Source organism: Lonchura striata, chromosome 4A, assembly GCF_050655825.1.
Source record: "Lonchura striata isolate lonStrDom1 chromosome 4A, ASM5065582v1, whole genome shotgun sequence".
NCBI lineage: Eukaryota > Metazoa > Chordata > Aves > Passeriformes > Estrildidae > Lonchura > Lonchura striata.
The window spans coordinates 11828628-11854035 of NC_140742.1; the positions used below are offsets into that span (position 1 = coordinate 11828628).

At 40.7% G+C, this 25408-nt stretch overlaps 2 protein-coding genes across 3 annotated transcripts in view; one reads left to right on the forward strand and one right to left on the reverse strand.

The window, feature by feature from the left end:
* The window catches only part of TMEM164 (transmembrane protein 164), a 35223-nt gene extending 21426 nt beyond the window's left edge, over positions 1–13797 (forward strand). For both annotated transcript variants that reach the window (XM_021547861.3, XM_021547860.3), the window contains exons 6-7: positions 7699–7799; positions 8211–13797. In XM_021547861.3, the coding sequence (XP_021403536.1) occupies positions 7699–7799; positions 8211–8417 (308 nt within the window). In that variant the 3' untranslated portion in view covers positions 8418–13797. The remainder of the gene's footprint in view (positions 1–7698; positions 7800–8210) is intronic.
* A 1913-nt stretch (positions 13798–15710) lies between these two features.
* The window catches only part of AMMECR1 (AMMECR nuclear protein 1), a 72343-nt gene continuing 62645 nt past the window's right edge, over positions 15711–25408 (reverse strand). The window contains exons 4-6 of the mRNA XM_021547858.4: positions 24925–25015; positions 23213–23309; positions 15711–20095 (exon numbers count right to left, since the gene is read on the reverse strand). Of these exons, the coding sequence (XP_021403533.3) occupies positions 19981–20095; positions 23213–23309; positions 24925–25015 (303 nt within the window). The 3' untranslated portion in view covers positions 15711–19980. The remainder of the gene's footprint in view (positions 20096–23212; positions 23310–24924; positions 25016–25408) is intronic.

A 25408-nucleotide genomic window follows, 5' to 3' on the forward strand; every position in this document is an offset into this window, starting at 1 on the left:
AGGAGGAGGGTGAAGAGCAGGGAACAGAAAATGTAAGCAGCTGTGGAGTGAACTGTAGGTAGTGACAAACAAAGCTCTTGTTATGTCAATAAATCATTTGGTGGCCTTGGAGTTCCCATCTGAGGTCACTTTAAGACAGTCCTTAGCTTTAAAAAGGCTTGGCCTTGGATGATGATTGATGTGTTCTTTTAAGTTTTGATACTTTGGTGGCTTGGTTTGGCTTTTTGCTTGTTTTGAAGTAGAGGTTCTTCAGGGTTTGGGACTGACAAGAGCTGGATTTGCAGTCTGAAGGCTTTGCTGTTGGACACTTGTCACCCCGGCTCAGTATTCTGAACCCCTGCCCTGTATTTATGAGCAGGTATTTGCTGCCATCTAACGTTCACGTGATGGCAGTAAAATTGCTTAAAGAACTTGGTTGGCTAAACGCGTGGATTGAGATTGCTCTGGGCTGTTTAACTAATGACTGCTCCATTTCTTATGCACTTGGCTCCTCGTCACCTGACTGGCTGTAACAAAACCCCCATGAACTCCTGCCACAAGTGACCTAATAGATCCTTTTTGGTGGAAAAATGATGCAGCCTTAAAATATTTGTTAATTTTGTCATTTCACTAGTGCCTCTGTTTAAGTATTTTATGAGTAGGTCACACAGGCCTTTGTCCTGAGTTCTGTATCTTGTGAAAATTTCTTTTTCATTGCTGACATTGATCAGCATGCAGCTTGATTTCAGTATTGTAAACAGCAAGTTCCATCATTGAATCTGTGGATTATGATTGAGAGAAGTAATTGAAGGCTAGAAAGTTGAAAAAAATGGAAAGGAATGGATTATATTTGGAAAAATATACTACTTCAGTTTTATTGGGAATCTGCCCATATTACTGGTGACCTTGATAGGATCCAAATGTTTCTCAAAGATAGGGTGAGCAGAACACCTGAAGCAGAGTGGATTTGAGGCTCAGGCTATGGAGAACTGCACCCTCCAGTTTGCTTACAAGGCCCTAATCAGGTATTGCACCAGCTATGCACACATACCCAACTGCCTGCTGAAGTTTTTCCTCTTTGAAAGGAAACTGGTGACAATAAGCAAGGTCTGTAATAATTTATTTTCTGTCTTTTCCTGCTGCTTTTTACAGTGGTGCAGGCTGGTCATGCTGCACTGGCAACCTTTATATCCTTCCTGACCCTGTAAGAGTGGGGGCTTTGCCACACTTGGCAGCACGTGGGTGAGAGAGGTGTTTGGAGCTCAGGCTTTGGTGTTGCACAGTGAACTCACTGGAGCTGTACGACATGGATCCCTTTTGGGGATTAAAAACTCCTCTTCCTCTTCCCTCTCACACCTCTCTGTACTGAGTGAATATAAATTTCCATACTTCCCTTTCTTAACATATTTTCTTTCTAAGTGCATATATGCATGTATACATAGCATGCATGCCAGGCTGGACAAATGAAATGCTTTTAGGCCGTGGCTCATCTTTCTTTGAGGCACCAAGGGACTCTCATGCAAAACAGATGTAGTGTGGATGTGACAAGCCAGCACACAAGAGTCCTTCCTCAAGTCAGTTCTCACATAACATATATCTGCAGTTGGCACTTTTATTTTACTGGATGAATCTCACCTTGTGTCACCTGCCTCCCAGAACTGCAGTATGCATCTGAGCAGTGCACAGCATCCCAGAAACTGCTGGAGCAGTTGAACCAAACCTCACAGGTCACTGTTTGTTTTCTCTTGTCCTTAAGAAGTCAGACTCTCAGAGACCTTCAGTGGGATCAGAACAACTAAGTTCTTAAACTGTGTATTCTTAAGATAATAATAATAAAAAATCTAGTTTGCACTACATCAGGTTTAGAGACTGATGATGATGACTATTTCTGACTGTCTTAAGCTTGTTTGGTCAGGTTTTCCAGTGGATTTGACAAGATCAGGTGTACACCTTATTTCAGAACATCAAATCAGACTGGTAGTTAATCAAGGTGGAATTGTTATTTCCTTAGTGCAGTGATCAAACGATATTCTAAATTACATTATTCCACAGCAGTCTGAAATAAGAGTGAATTTGCAGCAGCTCCCTAGAGCTCAGGAGATAATCTGCCCTGTGTTTTGATATCCCCAGTGTTATTTATTTTTGTTAGTAACTCCGGTAGGTAGAAGAGGCGGTGGAGTTGAGGTGTTTGGGGTTCTGCGGCTGCAGGGAGCGATGCTGGGCGTCTGTCGGGCGGGGGCTCTGTCGGGGCGGCTCCGTGGCGCTGGTGCCAGCGGGCTGTGCTGCGGCCGGGCCGGGCCGGGCCGGGCCGTGCCCTCCGCGAGGCGGCCGGGCCGGGGATGGCCTCGCCAGGGCCGGGCCGCACTGTGCGCCGCCCCGTGTGCCTTAGGAGCCGATTTGCCGCTGAATAAATGAGTTGTTTGCTGGGAAGAGAAGCAGAATTTGGTTCTTAGGCAAGTGCTGTATAAGTCCCAAAGCCCTTTTTGTGCAGAGGTGGCACGAGAAGAGCAGCTCTGTGGCACTGTCGCAGTCGTTGAAGCTGTTGGTTTTATTTTCCTTGCTCCCGCAGCATGCCTGTGCTGTGCTCAGCAGCCGGGCAGGAGCCGCCAGCACCGGCGGCGCTCCTGACCCCAGCGCAGCCTGGACTTGCTGGAAGATGCTGCACACAGATACCAAGCACAGATGAAAGGATCGCTTTTCCTTTGGTTGTAAATTAGGAAAGTGCAATTAAAACACTAAACTTGTGTTTTCCATTGGCTGTTAGGACCATATTTCAAGACTTTTTTTTAGCTGTTCCACCCTATGTCAGCCACTTTCCCACTTGGTGACACTTCCTTGCCTTTAGTGCCTTTAGCTAATTCTTTCCTTAGCTTTTTAAAGGGGTTATCAAGCAGGCTTTATTATATACTTTTAGTAGTAATCCAGGAGAAATATCACTTCATATTTAGGTATACTTAGGCAGTCATAAATCTAGTCCATCTCAATCTTAATTTAAATACTTGATAATGTGTGATGCAGCTCTTTTGCAAGAGCTTACTCTTACTTACTTTTCAGTAATTTAACTGAATTACTTAGAGACCTATCGTCTCTTGCATGTTATTTCCCTACTCTGCTTCTAGCAATTCCATTTTCTATTCCAGATTCCTCTACCTGCTGAATGCCCTGTGTTAGACATAAATGTGTGGTTTGCTGTTGAGCTGTGCTTGTGCCGTGGCAGATTGAGCAGCAGGGTAGCTCTGTGTGCTGCTACTCTCCTGTAGCTTGAATATTCGAGGATAATCTTGTTTGGTGATTTAAGAGAGATAAAGAGGAAGACGAGATATGTCCCTGTCCTGTGACCCTCTGAGCTTTATGCACTGGGCAGTTACAGTTAGTTTGAAAAATGAAATATCTCTCCAGGAGATGGAGAAATTTAGAAGGGCAGGTGCCAGTATCTGGAAGAACTGCTACTATATGAAGGTAGAGGAAGTGCTGCTGCTTTATGGAACATAAAAAATGATTCCTGAGAGAAGCAGGAATCTTACACATGGAGTCAGAACAGCTGTAGGGAAACATGGAATTCAGAATCATCCTCTTGAAAACATTTTTTCCCCTGTTTTCCCCTGGAAAGGAAGTTTTATCTCTAGGCTAGCTCAATAGGCCACTCAGCTGGAATTAACTGGAATTAACCCTCTGATCAAGGGAAAGAAAAGGAAAATAAATTTGCACACATATTTTTGTAAGTTTGAAAATGAAATAATTGTAATAGTTGCTCTGAGTTTTGGATTAAGCAGGTCTACTTATAATTGTAAGAAGACTGAGAGTGTGCAGCACTGGAAAGCTCATAATGCTCTATCAAGTGTAGTGGGAATGAAAGCAAGACATTAAAGAGATTATTTTAAACCCTACTAAATTAAAAATTTGTACTATATTTAGATTCTAATTCTCTAATTCAAGCAGAGGAGTAATTTTGTCCTGCATTATGTTCTCACAGAAATACAAAAGGAGTATTGCTTTCTATTAAGTTGTGTTCAAATTTTCAGAAGCCTGTGTATTGAGAATTTGAAATAAAAATAATAGTTCATAAGAACATTTGACGTAGAACATTGTGGGGAGGGAACAGTATAAAAATGGAATCTCTTTGTTGATCCTTAGTTTTTTTAAAGCTATTCTTCCATTTCCTAGATGGCAAAATTATCAACTTGGCATATTCAAGGTCAACAAAGTATTGTTTAGAAGCAGTGGAAGAACCCCAAACTCTTCAGTCTATATGGAATCCTTTGTATCAATGCTATTGAAATAATGAAGTGCAATTTAAATGGAGGTATCCCCTGCCATGCCATTTCAACACAGGAGCAAACATGCAGCCTGCCTAGATGGCCCCAGCTTGGAATGGTCTCAGCTGTCTGGGGAGTGAGTGTTTTTGAGAATGAGATCAGTGTCAGACTGGCACTTGGACTAAATTTCCTTAAGTGCTTAATGTATAAGAACTGCCTATGACCCTTCATAAACAGAGTGAAACTCTGCTCCCACCTACAGAAATTGATTTCCTATGCAAGCAGCAAGTAGATTTTGCCAAAGCCAACACTGGCCCTTCAAACAGCCACTCAGCTGGCTCTCAATTTTCCTGTTTGTGTTTTTCTTTTAACAGACTGTACTATGGAAAATAGACCACACTGCTCCATTAAACAGCAATCCATTGAATAGCAGGGCTGTAGAGTAATAAAATCTAGAGTGGGTATTTATATAATGAGAAATGTACAGAAAATATTTCAGGTATGAATTTAAAATTAGTTTCCCAAAGCACACGGTGGAATCTAGAGTGCTCCAAAATGTTTTTGTGTGGAGGTCAGTGTTTCCTTTTTGTCCTTTGATGTCCAAATAGTGCTACTGCTGAAAATCACACCATTATTTTCAGGATTGCAAAGTCTAATAAGGAGGGATATTATTAGTAGGAAGCAAGACCAAAAATCTGTAGAGAGCAAAAGTTGCTGTTATATTTTTTTTTTAAATTTTGCAACAGAGCAAGGATGTAGCAGAGGGAAATTCCTTGCTGAAGGAACCTGAACAGCTCTGCTGAGGAGCCTTTGAAATACCATTCCCTGATTAGACTGAAGCTGGACATGAGAAACCTGGGTTCAAAGCCAAATTTTGCCATGGATCTGTGTTGTCATCTTGTGCAATTTCCTTGGTCTTTTAATGACTGTTGTGTCCCTCCAGCCTCATTTTATAGTTGGGGTCACTTGCCTGTATTAGTATTTATACCCTACCTGCCCTGTAAGTCACGTGGAAATGGAGGTGTCTGTATTTTAGCTTTCCTGGGTGCTCACCCCTTTAGACTCTCACCAGGCTTTGTCGAATACTTTTGAAATAACACAGGCAACTGCCAACAGAAACCTAATTTGGTTTAACACCGCTCAGCCAGTTCCCGGGAGCTGCTTTGATACCTTATTTAAATTTCATGCTGTGTTTTGTATCTAGGTTAAACATGCACCTAAAACTGCAAGGACAATATAAATAAATTTTGCAAGACAAGCAGTGTTTTCTTTACAGCAGAGGAGGGAGTACAAAGAGTTTCTGTAAAGCTTGACCAGGTCACCCAAAGTTGGTGTAACCAAAAATAGAACCATGATCTGCACTCTGACACCAAGGCTCATTCCTCCTCCTTCTCTTCTCTCTGTAATGAAAAACCATATTCAAGGTGGTGTCACCTATCTGATGGTTTCAGGCCATGGAGTTTAATGAATATTGCTGTCCAGTCAAGACTTCTGTACTGTTTTCTAAATAGGATGCCAGCTCTTAGCTCACAGTTGCCAAGTGCATCCCAAGAATTACTGTTGGGGATTTTTTCCCTTTACCTGCAGAACTCAAAGTGATTCCTGTAGAGTTCTCTTTTACCTTTGGTTTTACTTGCTGCTCAGACACTTCTGGCCTTCAACCCCCCACTGCATAAGAAACCTTTCAAGCTGCCCTGTGCCCAAATGTATCACAGGTTCCCCAGTCCCAGCCTGCTCCCTGGCCCTGGTGTGCAGAGGTACCTGGGGTGATGGCACTGCTGCTGGCTCCTCCTTAGAACCAGGAGGGGTGTGTGGGGTGCAGCTGTGCTGCTGGCACTCACACACACACAGAGTCTTACCTGTGCAGCAGCAGCACAGCACTTGTGCTCTTGGCAGTGGGCACTGCATGGATGTGCAGTTTGAGACAGCAGCATGTCCATGATTTTGAATCTGTAGCACTCACAAAATGCTATTGAATTGAACTTATTTCAGGTAACTACTGCAAAATCAATTTGAACTGGCATGATGGGTACAAATTACAGAAGGAAACTGCAGAAAATAATTTTGAAAGGGCCACAGAGGTTGAGGAAGCATTGCTCTAGAGACCTTAAACCTGAGCTGGGATGCAGCATTAAACAGTGCTGTGGTCACAGCAGTTACATGCATTTATCTCCACAGGATGCCATAAACAGGCATTTTCATAGCAGCTCTGGTCTGGTGGGTGCTGTGGTAGCTGCTCTGCATGTGGAGTTATTTAAGTTCCCAGTAGCCTTGTACAGTGTATGCTGAAGTCTTTCATTACTTCCTGGTAATTACTGAGTGTGCTGGCTAGCCAAGGCCAGTATCAATATTCCACTCTGTGCTCTAAGCTGTCCTTTGAGTACTGGATACATGTTTCAGTATTTAATAATATCTAATGGATCAGAGAGCAGATAAAGGCAGATAAAAATTGCCAGCGTATTTTTATAATCCTCTGAAACTCTTACAGCTGCCAAACAGCATGACATTGTGCATCTTTCCTTCATGTTCTGAGGCTGTTATTAAAGTAATAGAAAGTAATATTTTTCTACCTATCTTACAGTGCAATTTTCATGTCTGCTACTAAGAGTCTAGAGAACTCTGTAAACTGGTTTTGTTCTTACCAGATGAAATTTGAATATTTAATTCCCAAGATAGTCTTGTATCTATGAGTACTTTTATTAAATCTGATTTCCTTGGTACATTCTAGATCAGGGAACATTGTGTTTTGTCAGTAAAGCCTGGTTTTGAGAGGGTAGAAAAAGGTTGGAATAATCTATCTGCTACTTAATTTGAAGGGAAAAAAGTATTTTATAGTATCTGTGGTATCTACTGATTATAAAACTGTTTGTAGTGTATAACTGAAAATATCTCCATAGCAGCTTTCATTTAAAAGCACAGCTTGTCATTAATGGATTGACCACCTGATACAGCTTTTCTGATCCTTGGCATTTTTGGTACAAGTTCCTTTTCAATAGTTGTTAAACAACCATTAAATTAGGAAATGACAATTAAACTGTGCTCTCATAAAGGCTGTGCAGGACCTGCTGCTGCCTAAGTCAGTTCTGTGCATGCTGAAATCATAATCGCTGCAAGAAGCAGGTGTTTAGGTATAAATAACCTGATTTTTGGAAGATTCATTGTACACCCTTATTGCATTATTGCTTCTGTGGTATAAGGAAGAATGAAATAAAAATCATCGATGTTGGTGACAAATTTAGTGAGGTAACATATTGTACATTTCACTGCTGGACAAGGAGGAGGAAGCTGATCAGGTTGCTTCAGGTAAGAAATAAAGCTCTCAAATATTAATTACTGTAATGATATTGGTGAGGTTATCAGCTCAAGGCAGATGTCCTGACATCCAGGAGAGAGAGGATAATTCACTGAGAGTGTGATGGGCACAGCAGTGCAGCTGAACATTAATGTGTTCCTTTTTTTCAAGGTATCTACACCCCTGAACCGCTCTGCAATTTCTGGTGGGCTCTTTTATCCACGGGGTTTATGTTTGTGTATCATTTTAGCATCTTGCAGATCCTGGGATTGGTAAGTAAATCCAGATTAATAAATGGATAGTCTGCAAGTACCTTCGGAATAAAAACACTGAGTAGTTTGAGTGTCCAGGTCTACAGGCCTAAGAATACTTGCATGGAAATTTTTGATAAGGCTACTTCTATGCATATTGCATGTTCTAATGAGCATTTGTATCTTATATCTTGCAAATACTGATAAAATAGTCATAGACTGGTTATGTACCTGCATAAATCCATTTATTAAATACACAATGGAATTTGGATCTGCTTTTTTTTCTGAAAGCTGCCCTACTTGTGTTGAGCAAATGTGTGTCACCTAACATTTTTGATTATTATAGTAATTCTCTAAATTCTCACTGCTTTTAGGTGAATCAGTGCAAGATAAAAATATTGTTAATTGATAAATTTATTGCTGCTTCCTCAGGTTACAGAAGTGAATTTGAACAACATGTTGTGCCCAGCCATCTCAGATCCTTTTTATGGGCCCTGGTACCGAATCTGGGCATCTGGACATCAGACTGTCATGACCATGACTCATGGGAAACTCATAATCCTGCTGTTTCACAGTGCTGTCCCCACCTTCAAATGGAGCATGGACTTGCTTAGACTCCCAGCTAAGAAAATAGACTGAAATTTCTCCCCACAGATTAGTTCATACAGGAAGCAGAGATATACTGGAAAACAAAGCTGGGGGACGAGAGGACAACTGTTCTTCCCACAGTTTTTTGCCTCAAAAACACCTCTGTAATGAAGTGAGGGTTTTTTTACCTGCTGATTCTCACTGCCTATTGCCAATGGCAAAATTAGTGGCCTTATTCTGGGGAAGGTTCATGTTTTATACATTTTGTATAGATTACAGTAGAATCTTGCTAAGCCACCATTTAAAATTAGGCCAGGACCTGTCCACATTCCAGCAAAGAGTGGCAGTGCTACCTCATTTTGATTCATTTTCCATTAAAGAATTGTACACTTCTAGGATAGGGAATAATGCTGAATTGTAGCACTCCACTGATGTGAACCAATATGCTGAATTGCAGCACCTGGCTTAACTATTAAGGCTTGAATGTTCAAAATAGTCACAGGAAATCATGCACACTTAATCTTCCAATCAGAAGAGCAAAGCAGTGAGGTTCTACTGTATTTTCTTTAAGCTGGTTGAAAATATTGGGGAACAATAACTCATTAAAAAAAATTAATCAACTACTTGATTTCTAAGCTGCAGTGGATAAGTACCTATCTAGTGAAGTCCCATCACAATGCTTTGGAGATGCTTTTATTTTGGCAAGGGGAAAAAAAAGAATGTTGAAATAATTTCTAAAAACCATGTTATGTATAGGCCATGATAAGATATTGCATCCACTGTTTGGTCCTGACTTTGAACAAAATGTTTTTTTTCACTTACCTTATACTAGAGAACGAGTGGAGATACAAAGCCCAATGTAAACATCAGGGATTTTGGTTTTTTTTATACTTTGTAGGTTTTGAAACATTCCTGCTTCCCTCACTGACCAGACTGGTTGAAGAAACCAAGTGAAATTCTTCTCTCCCTACAGCTCTGCTGTATCATGTGTATGGATTTTAAAATGCAGGTATAAAAAGGAATGTCAAATCAGTGCAAGCCTCTACTGCAAAGGGCATGTCCCAGCTTGGTAGCATGACCCATCAACATGTCTTTTAGAGAACAGAATGGAGATGGGCAGAATGATCAACTGTGTGTGCCTGCTCAAATTTTACAGGAGAAACCATTGGGCAGAAAGATAGAAAATCCTGACTGTGTTCTTCCAGAACTGTGAGTCCATTATGCAGACTGTTGTTTCAGGGCTGCAGGCTTTTCTTGTACAGAAGTTTGGGGGAATTTATAGATTCATTGTGTTGTCAAAGCTGTGACTTGCAAGATAAACCAAAACTATCATACCTCCTCCAGCTGGATCACCTGAAGGTATGAAGTTAAGGTACAAATGCTCAGGAAGCAAAAGCAAATTGACTTTTTTTTTCCCCCTTAAAATTTTTTTCTCTGGTGAGGGAACAAGTGGTACTTAAAATATTTTTATTCCATATGATTAAAAAAAAGTACACCTCAATCAGAAATACTGTGTCCCCTATCCTGATTTACAAACTGGTTTCTGACATTCTTCCATGCCTTGCTGTATGTGTGTGTATATATAAAAAAATATACTGTATGCTCACAACTTAAGAACATGCAGCATGTACCTAAACTATCCCTCAGGCATATACAGCTGGTGTTAGTATTACAATAGAAGGACTTTAGACAAATTTTGCAAATACTATTTAGCATTGTTATTTGCTTAATTTATGGTTTCTGTTTTGGTTTTTCTTTTTTTTAATTGTTTTTTTTTAGCAACTTCCCTTATTTTCCCCTGTCAGGATATTGTAGTTACTGGAAGCATTTCTCTAAGTAGGAGCCTTTTTTCCTTTTTTAAAAGATAGCATTTCCTATCTGTAATCATCTGCTTCAGGGCATTCCAAATAAGTATAAAGCAGCTGCTGTTTGCCACCATTGACTGCCTCTGGTCAATTAAAACTGCAGGAGCATTTAAATGAGCTCAGGTGTCTCACTCAGTGCAGGCTCTTTGCTTGGAAAGCAGAATTTGCAAAATCTTCTGGCTGACTTAAAATTCAGTAGCAGGAATGTGAACAGAGCTGCCAGGGCCATCCCTGGGCAGTGGAAAGGGATTCCTGGTGCAGAGCTGCTGGGAGTGGGTGCCCCTGCCCTCCCTCCATGGTGGTCACTGGCCCACCAATGCTTTTCCCTCTTAGGCTGCTCCAGTCATTTCCAGTCCCACAGAGATTCGAGGTGTGATTTCAACACATGGAGTTTGCTGATGGAGCTGCTCATCAGAGCCAGTGGGGCACTTGTACTGCCCTTCTAAACCTTGCGTGGGCACGTTCTGGAGCTTGTTGAATCTTTCATACCAATTTAAGCTGCAAAAATGTCTCGCTGAACAAGGCAAAAAGGTAGAGAGGTAACCAATGACTGCCCTCAGTAAGGATTTTAGAGTACTGGAGCTGCAGTGAAGGAAACAAATGGTGCAGCTGGAGTCAGGTGGGAAGGCAGGAAGTGCAGCCTTCACCTTTTGAACATAAGCTGTTGCTTCTTTGTTGTTGTGCAGTATCAGTGAGGCTGGTTGAGTTAGAACAGAATAATTTAAGTTGAAAACCTGTGAGTTCATCAAACCAAGCATTAACCCAGCACTGCTGAGCCCACTACTAACCCTTATCCCCAGGTGCCACACCTACACATCTTTTTTAGATGTGTAGGTGTGGCACCAGGGCTGTTGAGTCCATCACTTCCCTGGGCAGCCTGTTCAAGGCTTGATAACACTTCTGGTGAAGAAATTTTTCCTAATGTCCAATTTAGACTTTCCCTGGTGCCACTTGAGGCTGTTTGCTCTTACCATGTTGCTTATTTCCTGGAAGAAAAGGCTGACCCCCATCCTCCCTTCAGGCAGCTGCAGAGTGACAAGGTCCAGCCTGAGCCTCCTTTTCCCCAGGCTAAACACCCTCAGCCATTCCTCAGATGTGTGCTCCAGACCCTTGCCCAGCTCTGATGCTTTGCTTTGGATGTGCTCCAGAGCCTCAGTGACTTTCCTGTAATGACAGGCCCAAGACTGAAAATTATTTCCTTCTTCCCCATGTCCTTCTTTGAAGGTTTTTAGAACTTCATATTGATCTGTGGTGACCCACCAATCAAAACTGCACCAGTATAGCTGAGACAGGTTCCACAGAAGTGGAAGGACAGGTCAGAATGGGAGCAGAAAAGGAAAAAAACTTCTGAGGCAATTGTCATGGAACTTCACATCCTTCATTCCTCACCTGTCTCTGGTATCTGCTGGAAATATGCATTAGGCAGAGCTTGCCATATGTACAGGAAATGGGAAAGCAGAGTACTTCATCTCTATAGCAGTCATGTGTTGTTTTCCCTGGCAGAGGCCGATTTTTCTTTTCCTTGAATGGTTTATTTTATAGGAAGTTACACTATACAGATTTCTTTGGTTGCTTTATGTTTATGCTGGAAATGAAAGCACAAAACTCTCCTGCTGTTCTTGGGAGACAACTGCATTGTCTCCTGGGGTGTTACACACTCAATCCATGTCAAGATAACTTGAAGCTGTTGCCCAGTACCTGGTGATGAGATTTTACAGTGCTGCAGTGCAGTGCACAAATGAAAGGGCTGTCCTGGGCCTCCTGGTCAAACGTGCCCAAATGTGTCATGGCACTGGGAATTTCAGCAGCAGTGGCAGTGGGGCAGAGCAGGAGTGGGGCTGCACAGCCAGACAACTGTTCCCAGCTGAAGCAGAGTGTAAAATCTTGCCCCAGAGTGGCTTCATTGGGGCCACAATACCCCAAAAAATTCTTGTGCAGTGCCGCTGCCTGGCCTTCAGAGATGCTGGTATGGGTTAAGGGGTCTGAACAGAGCCCTCCAAGTGTTGGTATTGTAGTCATTTCAAAGGAAACAAGGAGTTAAACAAACCCGTAATTCCAGCTGCCACTGGCTGCATTTCCCTCCAAGTGTACCCACGAATGAAGCACTATTGGCTATAATAAACCTCTTCACTGATGGGTTTGTTTATGCAGCCTTGGAGTAAGTAGCCCTCCAAACCAGAGGTAAGCCAGTAACATTTCTACCCCCACCACCTCATGCCATGGCTTCAGCTGAACAGGATCCCTGCAGAGCTCTTTTTTCCAGGGATTCAGACACTGTGCAGTGTCTGGGCTGGATCTATTTGTTTAACTTCCTCTTCTAAGCACCAAGGGAGAATTTGCATAGTTTCTTTTGAAAGGTATAAACAAATAGCTCTTGTCCATGTGTTTATAAATTGATGAAAAACCAGTCTATGAACACGCACCTGGAGCTGGTTTTGGTTCAGCTTCTTAGTTCAAAGATGCTGCCCATATGCAAAACTTAGTGTGCTTGAGCAGCTGCTGCCTTGGTGAGCCTGGGAAACAGGAAAAGTCAGTCCATTTGCAATCCAGTCAAACCTTGAGGTCAGAGAGGACCTAAAAGTAGGTTTGTGTTTCTGGCCACAGAGTTTTGATATTTATGTATATTTGAGATAATTTTATAAACTTCAATGGTATTTTTCAGAAATGGCTATTTGCAACTGTTAACTGACTGTATTTTTATGTCCTAAGTCTTGCATCTAAACCAGAAGCCTTTGTTTTCTATGCTCTATAGCTAGTGAAAAAGATGAGTTGTGGTGTTTTCTTCAGTGTCGCAATTGTTTCACTCTAGGTGGATCCATAGGAATTAAATTCATTTTTATAATTAACAAAGCTCTGAAAAAACCAAAACCCAGGAAGAGGGTGTATGTCAGCCCTGGTGGGAGGTTTCTGCAGGCAGACAGGTTAGCTTTGGTGTTTTCAGTTCTACAGTGACAGGACTCCTAACAAAAACTCTATTGATTTTTGTGACCTTGTACTTCAAGTGATATTGCCGTAAATCTCTCTTGCAGCTGTTGGTGTAACTTAGTCAAAGCCAAGCTGTTTTATAAATAATTTTATTTTTCTTCAGGGTCAGTTTTGTACTTTTAAAAACTATTTCTGCATTTCCTGAGTCATTATCCCAATGCTGCAGAGGACACAGCAGGCAGAGCAGTGAGCACACCCCACTCTCCCAGACCATCCTGTGCCAGGGGCTGGGCTGGAGCACCAGGGGCTGCAGGAACCTCAGGTGCAGGGTCCTTGCCCCACACTCTATTCCCAGCATTATCCAGGCACAGAATGGGTTGGAAAGGGCAAGGATGGATGTGGATGGGCTCAACTGCCACATATGCTGTTAGTTCTGACTAATTTGTAAGAGTGTTAAAAATTTTGTAAACTTTATAATGTGCTAAACTTTGGTTATGAGGTAACATTTACAAATAAGGGGTAATTTGTGTACTTGTTTTTGTATTTTGCTCTGGTGGGCTTTTTTGTTGTTGTGCCCCAAGTCCAGATCATTGGGCAAATAATTGTTAAACCTTGGAATTAAATAAATGCATTTTACTGGATAGTTTTGTTATCATTTTATTGTGCCAGGTCTGAGTCTGTCTTGCTTAGGACTTTTTATAACTAAATAAGAATCACATAATATTGGCTCTTTATAAATCAGGTAAGAAGATGGAGGCTCCTGTCTGAAACAGTCTGTACAGCCTGATGTTGTCTACCTTGACACAGCAGTTCCTGGGAGAACAACAGGTACTGGGATTTCTGGAATTCTATGCAGTTCAGTCTGACTTTTGCCTGTCAGTCACCAGCAGTTTAGCAGGGTATAAATCCTTTAATCTCTGTTTAAATAGGACCTGTCCTTGTCTTTCAGGTGCAGAGCTCAGGGAACAGTTATAGTACAATGATGCTTTCTCCACGCTTCCTCACTGTTCCTACCCCAGCTTGGGCAATGTCCTGTAATTCCTACTTCATGGCACTTCAGCAGAAGATAGGAGAACATGCACAGAAGTTCTCAGCTCACACCTTTGTTCAGAAAGCTGCTGTAGCAGCTGCAGGACTGCACTCAGCCCCACACCACAGCATGGCAAAGTAGTTCTAATGTACTTTGCAAATGCTCCTGGCTGTAATAAACATGATTGCAGCATAGCTGATGTATTCTTGTGACCCAGCACATTTCAGACAAGGAGGTTATTGCCTTGTGTTCAGTTCTTGGCAAATACTGTTCTTGGAAGAAGAACATACTGGATGTGCACACCCTGTGTATATATATCCATTGCAGAGGATTCAATTTTTCATGTGGCTGGGGAAAAGAATCAATTCTTCAGCTTAATTTCTCTGGAAGAGTATAAAGACTGATGAAACAGCTTAAGTAGAAATCCAGTGTGAAGTGCTGTATGGCAGCCTGAGCTGAACTAAGCAAGCAATTTCCATTGCAGGCACTGCTGATTACTGTCAGCAGCCCTCCATAACTAATTGGAAATCAGCCTTTTATTGTTTAATACCAACAAATATGTAAGAATAAGCAAGTTTCTACATCTGAAACACCCTTAATGCTACTGGCTTGGTTTGATTTTTACAGCATGGGAACTGAGAGCTGGCTAAAGCAGTGAGAAGAGTGGAAACTCATTGTAGGAAATGGTAACTAGCTCTGCCTTTCAATGGCCTTAGGGTTTTAGAGTAGGTTTAGTGTACATTTTACACTAAATTTTACCAAATGTGTGAGCCAAGCTTCTATCACTTCAGCATCCAAAGGTTACATGGCTTCTATTGCTCTGCTTTCAAAGGCACTGCATCTACAGCCAGCAGAGCTATTAATACAGCATGAGGCAAACAAAGCCCTTCTAAACTCAGAGCTGAGTTCCAGGGAGATGGAATGCTTTGTCTCAGGAATTATCCTACAGAGGAAATATGCTCCCTTTAACTCAGACTCAGTAGAAAATGTCTCAGTGCACCAAGAATTTGGCTGAGGGACCAGAGTTCTCCAACTCGATTTTGGCATCAGCTGTGCTGCTGCTTTGATTCTTCAATACACATTGGCACAATGCTCTGCTGAACAATCTGCCTCTTAAGGGATACTGGTGCTGTGTTGCTGACACCAGTATAATTGGTTCTGCAAAGAAGTTTTGCTTCAAAAGATTGAAACCATTTCTGCCTCTCACAGGAGGGAGCTCAGGCCTGGACAGAATTCCATGTGTAAAGTTAGACAAGAAGTACAAAACTGAACTGGCAATTGATGCAAATGCTGATGAATATACTGAGATAAGTAACGATGTGGCTGATATAAATGGTGATTTCACTGGGAGTGTTTAGTGAAAGTTGCAAGTACCTGTCCCCAGTTTGTTCCTACAGCAGACAGAAGGGAAAGAGGAAAATATTTCTAACACACCCATAGCCTTTAACATTAACACCAGGTACAAATGCTTAAATGAAACATTGACTGAGCCCACACAGTTAAGCAGAGAAACATAAAAAGAAATGGTGATTCTTTTTCCTTATTTTATTGGGTAAATGATTTAAAAGGTAATAACAATAGTGTTAAAACTACTACAATATCTTTCCACAGCCATATCTCACAGACCCACAGATAACCTTCTAGCATTTTTTTTCTTTTTCCTCATTTTTCTCTTTTTAAGCCATACTTATATTAAAATGCCCATTTCAACAGTTTCTTCACACTAATAGCAATTAAATGTGGAAGGAAGAAGGATCTAGTTATAAAGGAAGGGGGTTCAGGTAATCTGTGATATTACTGTAATCAATTGAGTTGCTAAGGAAGGAAGAAAAGACCGAGGCCTTACAAGCTACTCCAGGTAGCTCTAAGCCCACTGTGTGTCACCATGGCATTGAAGATAACTCAAGATGCTGGTGAACAATTTAAAGTAAGTTTGTTTTTTTTTTTTTTTCTGTGTAACATATAAAACACTAAAATAACTTAGAAACTAGATCCAAATATCTTGAAAAGAATCAACTTTGATATACAAAAACAGTCATAAGTTGTTACAAAAGTTTCAAACAAAAGTTTGTTTTCTCAGTGCGTTTATGTACCAGCGCAATTACTGAGTCCAGAGCAAAGAAAGAGGTTCTTCTTTTTTATTTTTTTTTTCTTTAACAGTAATAAAAAATGAGGAAAACATATCTTTGTATATAAAGAATCATTGCTGGTCTTAAGAATAAATGTAACCAGAAACCCTTAAATCTGAGAGGCACACTTTGGGTTTCTCTTTTTTTTTTTTTTAACTTTTTTATTTTTTTAACATAAAATGAAAGTCACCAGTTTATTTAAATGGAGGAGATACTCAGACTCCCCAAATAAACTTAATTCAATTAACATCACTAGCAAAAATCAGTTAGAAACTGTACAAAAATAAAAAAGTTAACACATTTAATCCTGCAGGGATTTTGTAAGGACTGGAAGGCAGGCTTTAGGAGCAGCATTTGGGCATGGCTGGAGGCTTCTTTGGTTCGATCTAACACACATAAGAGATGTAACCTACTCCAGACAACAGTTTTAAAAACCCGCACAGTTGAAGACAAGTAGAGGTCCATATACAAACTCCAGGTGTGCCAGGGCTGTGCCCACCTTGGTTCCAGAGTGGGGCTGAGGTCAGGACCGGAGCGTCCACCCCTGCCGGAGCAGCATCCGCTGGGATGGCAGCAGGAAGGACACTTGAAGCATCACCAAGTAACAGCTTCGTGTCAAGTCTATGGTTTGGTTGTCTAACTCAGTTTACAGAGCAGAGTTTTTAGGATCATTAGGTAAGAGAATGAAAAAAAAAAAAACAAAAACCCCAACAATCTCTTCATTGGAATAAGGCAAACTGAGTAGTGCTCATTTAAAAAAAAAAAAAAATCAGCATTTCAACTTAACAAACAGTGAAATAAGCTACTTGGTTGTACCTTAATTTCTATAAAGTACCCCAAATGAAAAACAAATCTGTAGCTAACCCCAACCATACAGCTAAAAGCTACTAAATGCAACTACAAGGGAATGACATTTGTGAGAGCAATTGCTGATTAGCTTTAAGCAAACAGACCTATTCTGTGCCAGTGCATGTCACAGTGAGCTGCACGTTTGGTACAAAGAATCCCACAATTACAGAGAAACAATCTGCAGCAGTTCAGCACAGTGTGCTGAGGAGGTAGGTGCCCTAGAAACACTGTAGGTAGACTGATTATTCCAATCTTAAAAAAAAAAAAAAAATCATACAATCTGATTGACCACAGACTCTGTAACAGTTTTTAAATTAGTGATACAAAACTCTGGTCCAGAAGGGTCTGGCATGAGCTCGGTTCAAAAGCACACCTTTACAGTTTGTATAACACCCTTGAACTATATTTTTAAGCAACAGCTACTAAGAGATAGACAAAAATGCATTGTGCATTATGCTGTATACAAAAAGGAGACAAAACTATCCTTTTCTCCCCCAAGCCATGGTGGGAAGTATTGCTGACCTTGTCCTTAAAATCCTGCAGGATTGTTTATTCATCAGTATATCATTATTACACTGGTAAGAAATTCTGTATAACATCTGCATATATCGAAGATTTCTTAAAAAATCTGATATGATTTTAGATCCGCATGACCAGTCACGTGACCTTCTTGAGGTTGATTAGCACCTTTCAATACATATATATTTTTATATATAATAGATCTTTTTAAAAAACTTCTAACAATGAGCTCATGCAGAAGCACGAGCGAGCTGTAACGAGATGACAGATAAAGATGGGGTTGGATGACTTTTTTTCGCAGCAGAATGATTCAGTTTGTGCTCAGGTTCCCTATAAGGGCAAGAAAAAAAACCAACACAACTCTATCAGGTAGCCACTTGTTCACATTTCCACTTGAAGACTAATTAATCTAAAAGTGTTCCCCAAGTAGAAACAAGACAACAGTATCATCCAAAATAGCCTCTGTATAAACATCTACTCATTTTTGCAGCTTCTGGCTGGTATCTCTTGGCTCCTGAAATTTCAGGCCCTCTGCTTAAAAATTAAGGCATCGCAACTGAAAACGGTAATATTTGGACAAAAATGCTGTGGATGAAGGAATACCAAAGACCTTCTACAAGAACCTCCATAGAAATTAAGTGGCAGACCTAACCTCACATAAGGGATGAGCATAATTGATCCTTATCTGACTTTGAAACCCTATTGAAACACTTTTACAGTTAATCCAATTTTTTTAAACGGAATTTTATCTATTTGATTTTTATATATCTTTATATTTACAAACATTCATTACTCAAAGTAACTGGAATTTCTGCTTACTGTGGTTTATTCACTCAGGTTAGGAAGGTCTTTTCTGTAAGAGGCAGCCTGTGCTGCAACAGGCAGCAGTGGGAGTTCTGCAGGCACAGGAGGAAGCTGTCAGCTCCTGCCATCGACTGACCTTGCAAACAGACCACACATATCTTTTACTAAATCCTATTTTTACAGCAGGAAAAAGTTCCAATCGGTTTTCTTTCTCCTACCGTGTGGAGGGGTATCAGAATTATTAAACAGTACTTACAGCTCTCAAGCACTATTCCTGCAACAGATGAAAACATGTAACATTATGGCATATTTGTCCTGGCTCTCTCACAAGAGTCTTTTTTTCTTTTATTAAACAAAAGTTAACTTGATTCAACTATTCATGACTTGATAAAACTCAGTAAGTTCAAGAGCAAATGAAGAACAAAACAGGGATTTTTCTTTTCCAAAATAAGTTTGCTAATAAAAAAAAATAAATCTCACTTTAAAGAGAAAAAAAAGTGTCCAAAACCTTGATGCCAGAGCAGCCTCAACAGGGTTTGCTAAAATGTCTGGAGTATATGTTTTCTATGAATTTTATATATAAGTATATAATTATGTTATAGTCAAAGGCACTAAAATCTATATCCATTTCTTTCCTAATATGACATCTGCTACTCACCAATCTGTTTTTAGGATACAAATGTCCCTCCTAATTTGAGTCACCAGAAAGGCATAGTTTCATTACAAATGCATTCTCGTGACGACTCCCGACAGGCCTGGGCTGCCTGGGATTGCCAGCACAGGATGGGACACGAAAGGGTCCTGGATTGGATTGTGCCCAAATCATTTAGGCCACTTGATTCTGAAAATGCTTCCATGTTAACATCACCTCTCGATGTACATGAGCTGCTTCTCTTCATCCCAAAAAAGCATTTTGTATGTCAGCCTTGGTGCTCCAGCTGTTTGTGCTGGATCTGGAGATCCTGTACAGAGCTACATGGAATCTTTACTGTGAAGGTGAGATATTGTACACACAACGTCATTAAGAATGTTATGAAAATGCAATTCATTGTCTACTTCAATACCTGAATCTGATATGTTTCATTCCCTATCACACCCATTAATGCAAAAGCCATGAAAGCCTTTTTTGCTAAGCAAAGCATCCCTAACTGCAATCCTTAAACTCTTCCTTCCATCCACAGTTACAGAAAGCCTTGATTGATATAATTCAATGTTAATGAAGTAGAAATTTAAATTTTCATTAAAAACCCAAGGGTATATGCTGCAAAAAAATCTGCAGTGAATCAATAATAAAAAGGTATGGGATCTTTGTAGTAATGCAGTTTTCCCTCCCGTTGCCATGATGAGCTGAACCAACTAAGGAGCCTCAACATGGCAACGGAAACTATCATCATAAAATGGTACAGTAATAGAGATAGCTAGACCAAGAAGGGGCAGGGTCTCCTGGGAAGAGGTCTGCAGAGAGGTCCAGTGACTGGTCATGCGGCTCAGTGTCAGGAATAATGGTTGTACGGTGGAAGGGGGTGCCCAATACCATTCTGGAAGTGATGATGCTGACGATGGGCAAGGTACTCTGTGTAGCTCATCGTCATCTTCTCACTGCGGTACCTGGCAAAGAGCAGAGAGGCCAATTCAGGAACTGCTACCAGGAAGCTGCAAGTAGCACCAGAAATGCTGCACTGCTGGTTTGTTCAGTGGCAAGAGCTCTGTACTTCTGTTGCTGGGAATAAGACTGGCTTTAGCTGCACAAGGGAACTGCCACAATTGTCAGGGTCATTTCCCAAATCATGTGATAAATTACCACGTAACTACTTATGAAAAAATACTTCAAGCAAACAGAATTGTTAAAAAATGGTTGGCTATTTGTCGGTTGAGGTAGAGGGAATAGACAAATGTCCTGTAGCTTCAGCCAACCCTCTACAAAAATATAGTAGGAAAAACCATAAACAAGCACTATAGATTTTTGGGCTGTTTTTAAGCAATCAGTATCAACTGTCTGCCAAATTCTGCTTTTAAAATTATCCCAGCTACATTAAATATAGTTGCATTCTTTTTAGACTAGAATCACAGAATATCTTGGAAGGGACCCATCATGAACATAGAGTCCAACTCCGTACTCCTCACGCAACCACCTAAAACTAAACCATATGGTTAAAAGCATTGCTCAGACACCCCTTGGCTGCCAACAGGCTCAATGCCATGACCCTGGAGCTTCTTCCAATGCCTGGCTACCTTCTCAGTAAAGAGCATCTTCCTAATGTCCAGCCTGAACTTCCCCTGAGGCAGCTTCCTTCCCTTCCCTTATGTTCTATTGCTGGTCACCTGAAAGAGGAGATAAGCAGCTCTGTTCCACTGCCCCCCCAGGAGCCTGTAGACTCCAGTGAGGTCTTTCTCAGCCCTCTCCACACTGAACAAAACGTGACCTCAGCTACTCCTCCTGGTTCTTGCCTTGAGGCCTTTCACTATTTCCGATTACTTTCCTCTCATCACACTCTAGAGTTTGATGTCCTCACAGAGAGGCACCAAACTAATTTTACCAGGCATTGAAGTGAGACTGGCAGACCTGTAATAACAAGGAACTTCCTTCTTCCAAATGGAACAACACTTGCTAGCTTCCACTTAACTGGGATCTCTCCTGACTCCCAAATCAGTTGAAATATAATGAAGAATGGTCCCACAAGAACATGGCCCAGCTCCATGTAACTAAAAGCAGAATCCAGGTTCTGACAAGAAATATTCTGAATACATCTGCATCAGTATTGTCTGAAAATGAGGAACGCAAGCAACCAGTGGCTGCTGGGCCTTGCAGAGAAAGCAGGAGCTCTTTTGGAATCTGTGGGATGGTAAGTGGCATGCAGCCAATAGAATTCCCCACCAGGGAAGTAAGGAGAGGCTCTGCAGGTAACAGTGTGCACCATCACAGCAGCTGCACAGCCCCTGCACAGCTCTGCAGATGGCAGAGAATCCCCAGCTGGGACCTCTGCATTCCAGACCCCTCTGACTGCTCTGTTTAGCTCCCTCTTTCGAAACATGGCCAGAACCTGGGGTGTGAACCTGAAGGGAGTGACAGATTCATGATCAGCCTAAAGCTTTCTTCACACGCAGGATGTTTACCGTAACTCAGAAGACTTGAAAAAGAAGTTTAAAAGCCCTTATTCACTCCTCCAATAGATATTTGCATTTATAACAATAAATTATTAAAATGAGGTTCTAAACCAGGTTGTCTAATGCTGGAAAACAATTACTATTTTAATAATACTGTCTCTAATCTGTCAGCAGTATTTGAGATTTTAAGCAACAAAGCAAGTAGAACAGGCAGTCAAAAACCCCCTTTCTTTGAACATTAAAAAATTATGGTTTCCTCACTTTACTTATCAGGCAATTGATTGTGGTACCAGTTTCATTGTAGTGAACTTAATTACACTAAATATAAGGCTTTTTGTAGGGTTTTGGAGAGGAGTGGTGGTGAACTTTAGGGGTATTTTGTTTTGTGCTCCATGCCATTGCTCCAAGCCAAATCACGCAGCAGGAAGAAAATGCGTACTATACAGAATTTTTGTTTAATGGAAAAAGATTGAGGCTGAGGTGTACAGAAATGATTTATTGCATTATTACTCTTGCCCTCAGCTATCTCCAGATATTCTTTTTGAAAATAAGATAACAAGGTGTACAGCTGAAATAAGTTAAAGGGAGACTGGGGTTCTGCATGTGGATATTTACCTGGTTTCTGTAAATCCTTCCTCCCTAATTTAACCATGGGAATAAATTGTTTCCCTTACTCAGAGCTACTTCACAGTAGTTAGGTTCCTATAAGAATCCAGAATTCCAAACACTCATTGAGACCCAAAGTCTTTATCTTCTTGAAGAAGACAAATGGTCAAGACTTCCTTATAACCTAAGCTTTTAAAAAATCCTGTTTCTCCATGCATGACTAGATAACTGGAGTTCAGCAGTCATTTTACACTTCAGGCTTATACAAATAAATAGCTTTAAACCATTCCTACAGACATTCATACAGACTCCTCTACACTTTACCACCTAACTACAGTATGGGCAGAGTATCTGCTGCTAATTCTGAAATACCTTGGCTGCCACACACTAAGGAGCCCTCAAGAACACGTTTTATTAAATTAGCAAAACCAAACTAAACTAGTATGAAATAAAATATTTAATTCTTGTCCTCACTCCTGGGAATACCCTGACACAGTTTCACTGCTGTTGAAGCAATGCATGGCTTGCATGTCTCACATTTTAAGATTAGGGAAACCTGCACTCCACAGGGCATAACCCAAAGGTTTCTGAGGATGCAGCAGATTAGGGATCTGAAGTATCTCCATGACAATACAGCAGCAGCCACACCACACACCATCTGCCCAAATAAACCTAACAAGAGCAAGTAATCCCTGTTAACCACAGCCCTGAACACCCACTACAGCCAAAAATCCCTCTGTGAGAAGCCAGAGCTAAAACACTGCTGTGAATGTGCAGAGTTATCAGCCCAACTATGCAGGCACCTGGTATTGAACAGCCACCTCTTACTCCCAGCTTAGTGCCACTCATCCCTGTGCAAAGCTTCTCCCAAGTCTGTACTGCTCTTGTGAAAACAAAGCAATCATGAATGATACACCCAGGAGAGTTCACCATGACCATCTGCAGGAGCACTTACCAGGAAGGAGCACCTCCCAGCATTACAGCAACAGGGCTGTGTGGTATCCCAGTGCATACCTGGTTAGCTTTATTGTTTTCCTGAATTCATTAGTAATCGGAGCTTTGTAGCCTCCTTTCCTCAACAAGGAATCTATGGTTTGAATGTGGTCCCATCCTGTTGAATTTTACAGTAGCACAAATTAGTGAGAAATGAAGCAATAGGAACAGATGTTGCAAAAGCACAATACAATGTGTGGTGCTGTTGAGAGTGCAAGGGCTCTGCTGGCATTTGGGATAAACCAAAAAGTTCTTCCCTACTTCAGAACAGCTGAAGGAAATACCACATTTAGGATTTCTTTACACACACAGCTCACTCTACAAACAATATATATTTTTCATCTCATAGCTGAAATATATTAAAAGTGAACCCACCCTACCCAAGTGTCCTAAACTGGGTGTGTGATACAAAACAAAACTTTTCCAAAACATTCAAGTATGATCATGTATCACAGCCACTTTAGACATTATAAATGATTATAACAATATGGAAAACTAAATTTATGTATAACATTTAAAATAACTATTAGCTGAACATGTGCAGAGAACTTGAAATGAGACTTCATAAATATCACTTCACTTTACAGAGATATGGCTGATTTTAGAACAACTATATATTACAGGTGTCTGGATAATGAAAGAAGTTTCATTACTGTTCTCAATAAAATCTTCGTGCTATCCAAACCTCCTATTTATTTAAAAACTCTCATATTTTAAATAGCTGTTGGACATGTTATTTCCTAAAGATGCAATAATTAGTCATATTGTTACATTAAAAAACCTGCAAAAACAACAGCAGATTTGGGCACATACAAAATACAAATGAGCAGCTCTGGAGACTTTAAAGAATCAGACTGCAATTCATGGTCTACTAAAGCTATTCAGAAATTTAGACAAATTCTTTCCACAATTCCTGAATTTTAAAAAAAGCCTGTAACGCCTCTAGATTTTTATGAAACTATTTGGAAACAGAATTATCAATTAAAAAGAATTCTCAATAAAGATATCAGCTGAACTCTTTGCAGACAAACTTATATATAAAAAGGTTCAAAAAAGCACCAGTAATGCAAACTATAAAAAACTGAGACACACTATCAACCTTCAAAATAAAAAAACATAGTGAGTCCTCAGAGTCAGCAAAAGACTGTTCAACAAAATCTACTCCAGTTTTTTTAATTCACTTAAGACTGTTCCTCTATTAAAAGGGACTTTTAACAACATTCTTTTGTACTTCCTTACAGAAAATAATTTCCTTCCATTTATTAAAAACCCTGGGAAGTCTGTGCTTGTAGTAGGAATTGAGTACTAGCAGAAAATACCTAACTGAAAAACAACTTGATCATCAGGAATAAATCATGGTTAAGATAAGTGCCCAGCCATCCCAATGCTTAACAGAGCTTGTGAATCTCCCTTATATCCCAGCCTAGCAGCCACACAGAAACTGGCAGCTTTTAACAGCTGTTAGCCTGGCTGACAGCACTGTACCACCCCTGCACATTTTATTTTCCTATAGCTATGCTGCATTTATGACTGGCTCAAAAAACAGCTACAGTTTATTGAAGCCCTCTAGGAGAATGACACAGGCATGTAATTGGCATGTTATATAAGAGTCTTCTTACAATTAAACACTGCTCCATCACCTGACATCAGTGCAAGGTCAAATACTGCATTTTAGATTTACAGGTATGTTTAAATTCTTCACCAGATCATATGAAATAAAGTGCAACAATGACCTTGCTCCTTGGCAACCTCTGGTAAGTAGGTGGCCGTGCGCTTTGATCCTTTCTCGTTGATGAACTCTATCCTAATGCCATGGACACCCACCTGCAAGAGATTGCAGCTCCGTTAGTACATCACCAGAGAAAAGACACAACGTGGTAACTGACATGGTAAAATCCAAAACATCAACAGTGGTTAACAGCATTGCACAGTTTCAGGAGGTGGCACTGCAGTGGGTGTCATCTTTTTGAGGGGTGTTCACTTACAGCCACGTTAAGCTCAGCAGCAGCACAGGTACACAGGATGTTCCTCTGCTCCTCACCATGGAGCTTCATTCCTGGGCTGGAGGAAATCCAGCTGAGGAGCTAAAGTTGTTCTGTCTCCTCTGACACTGTCACCATTGTTGTTGCTGATAAAATCACCTGGTCACCAGCTATAATCTGCAGGCAAAACAGCTGCCAAATCTAATGAGGCTTCAATTAAGAACATTAATTCTGT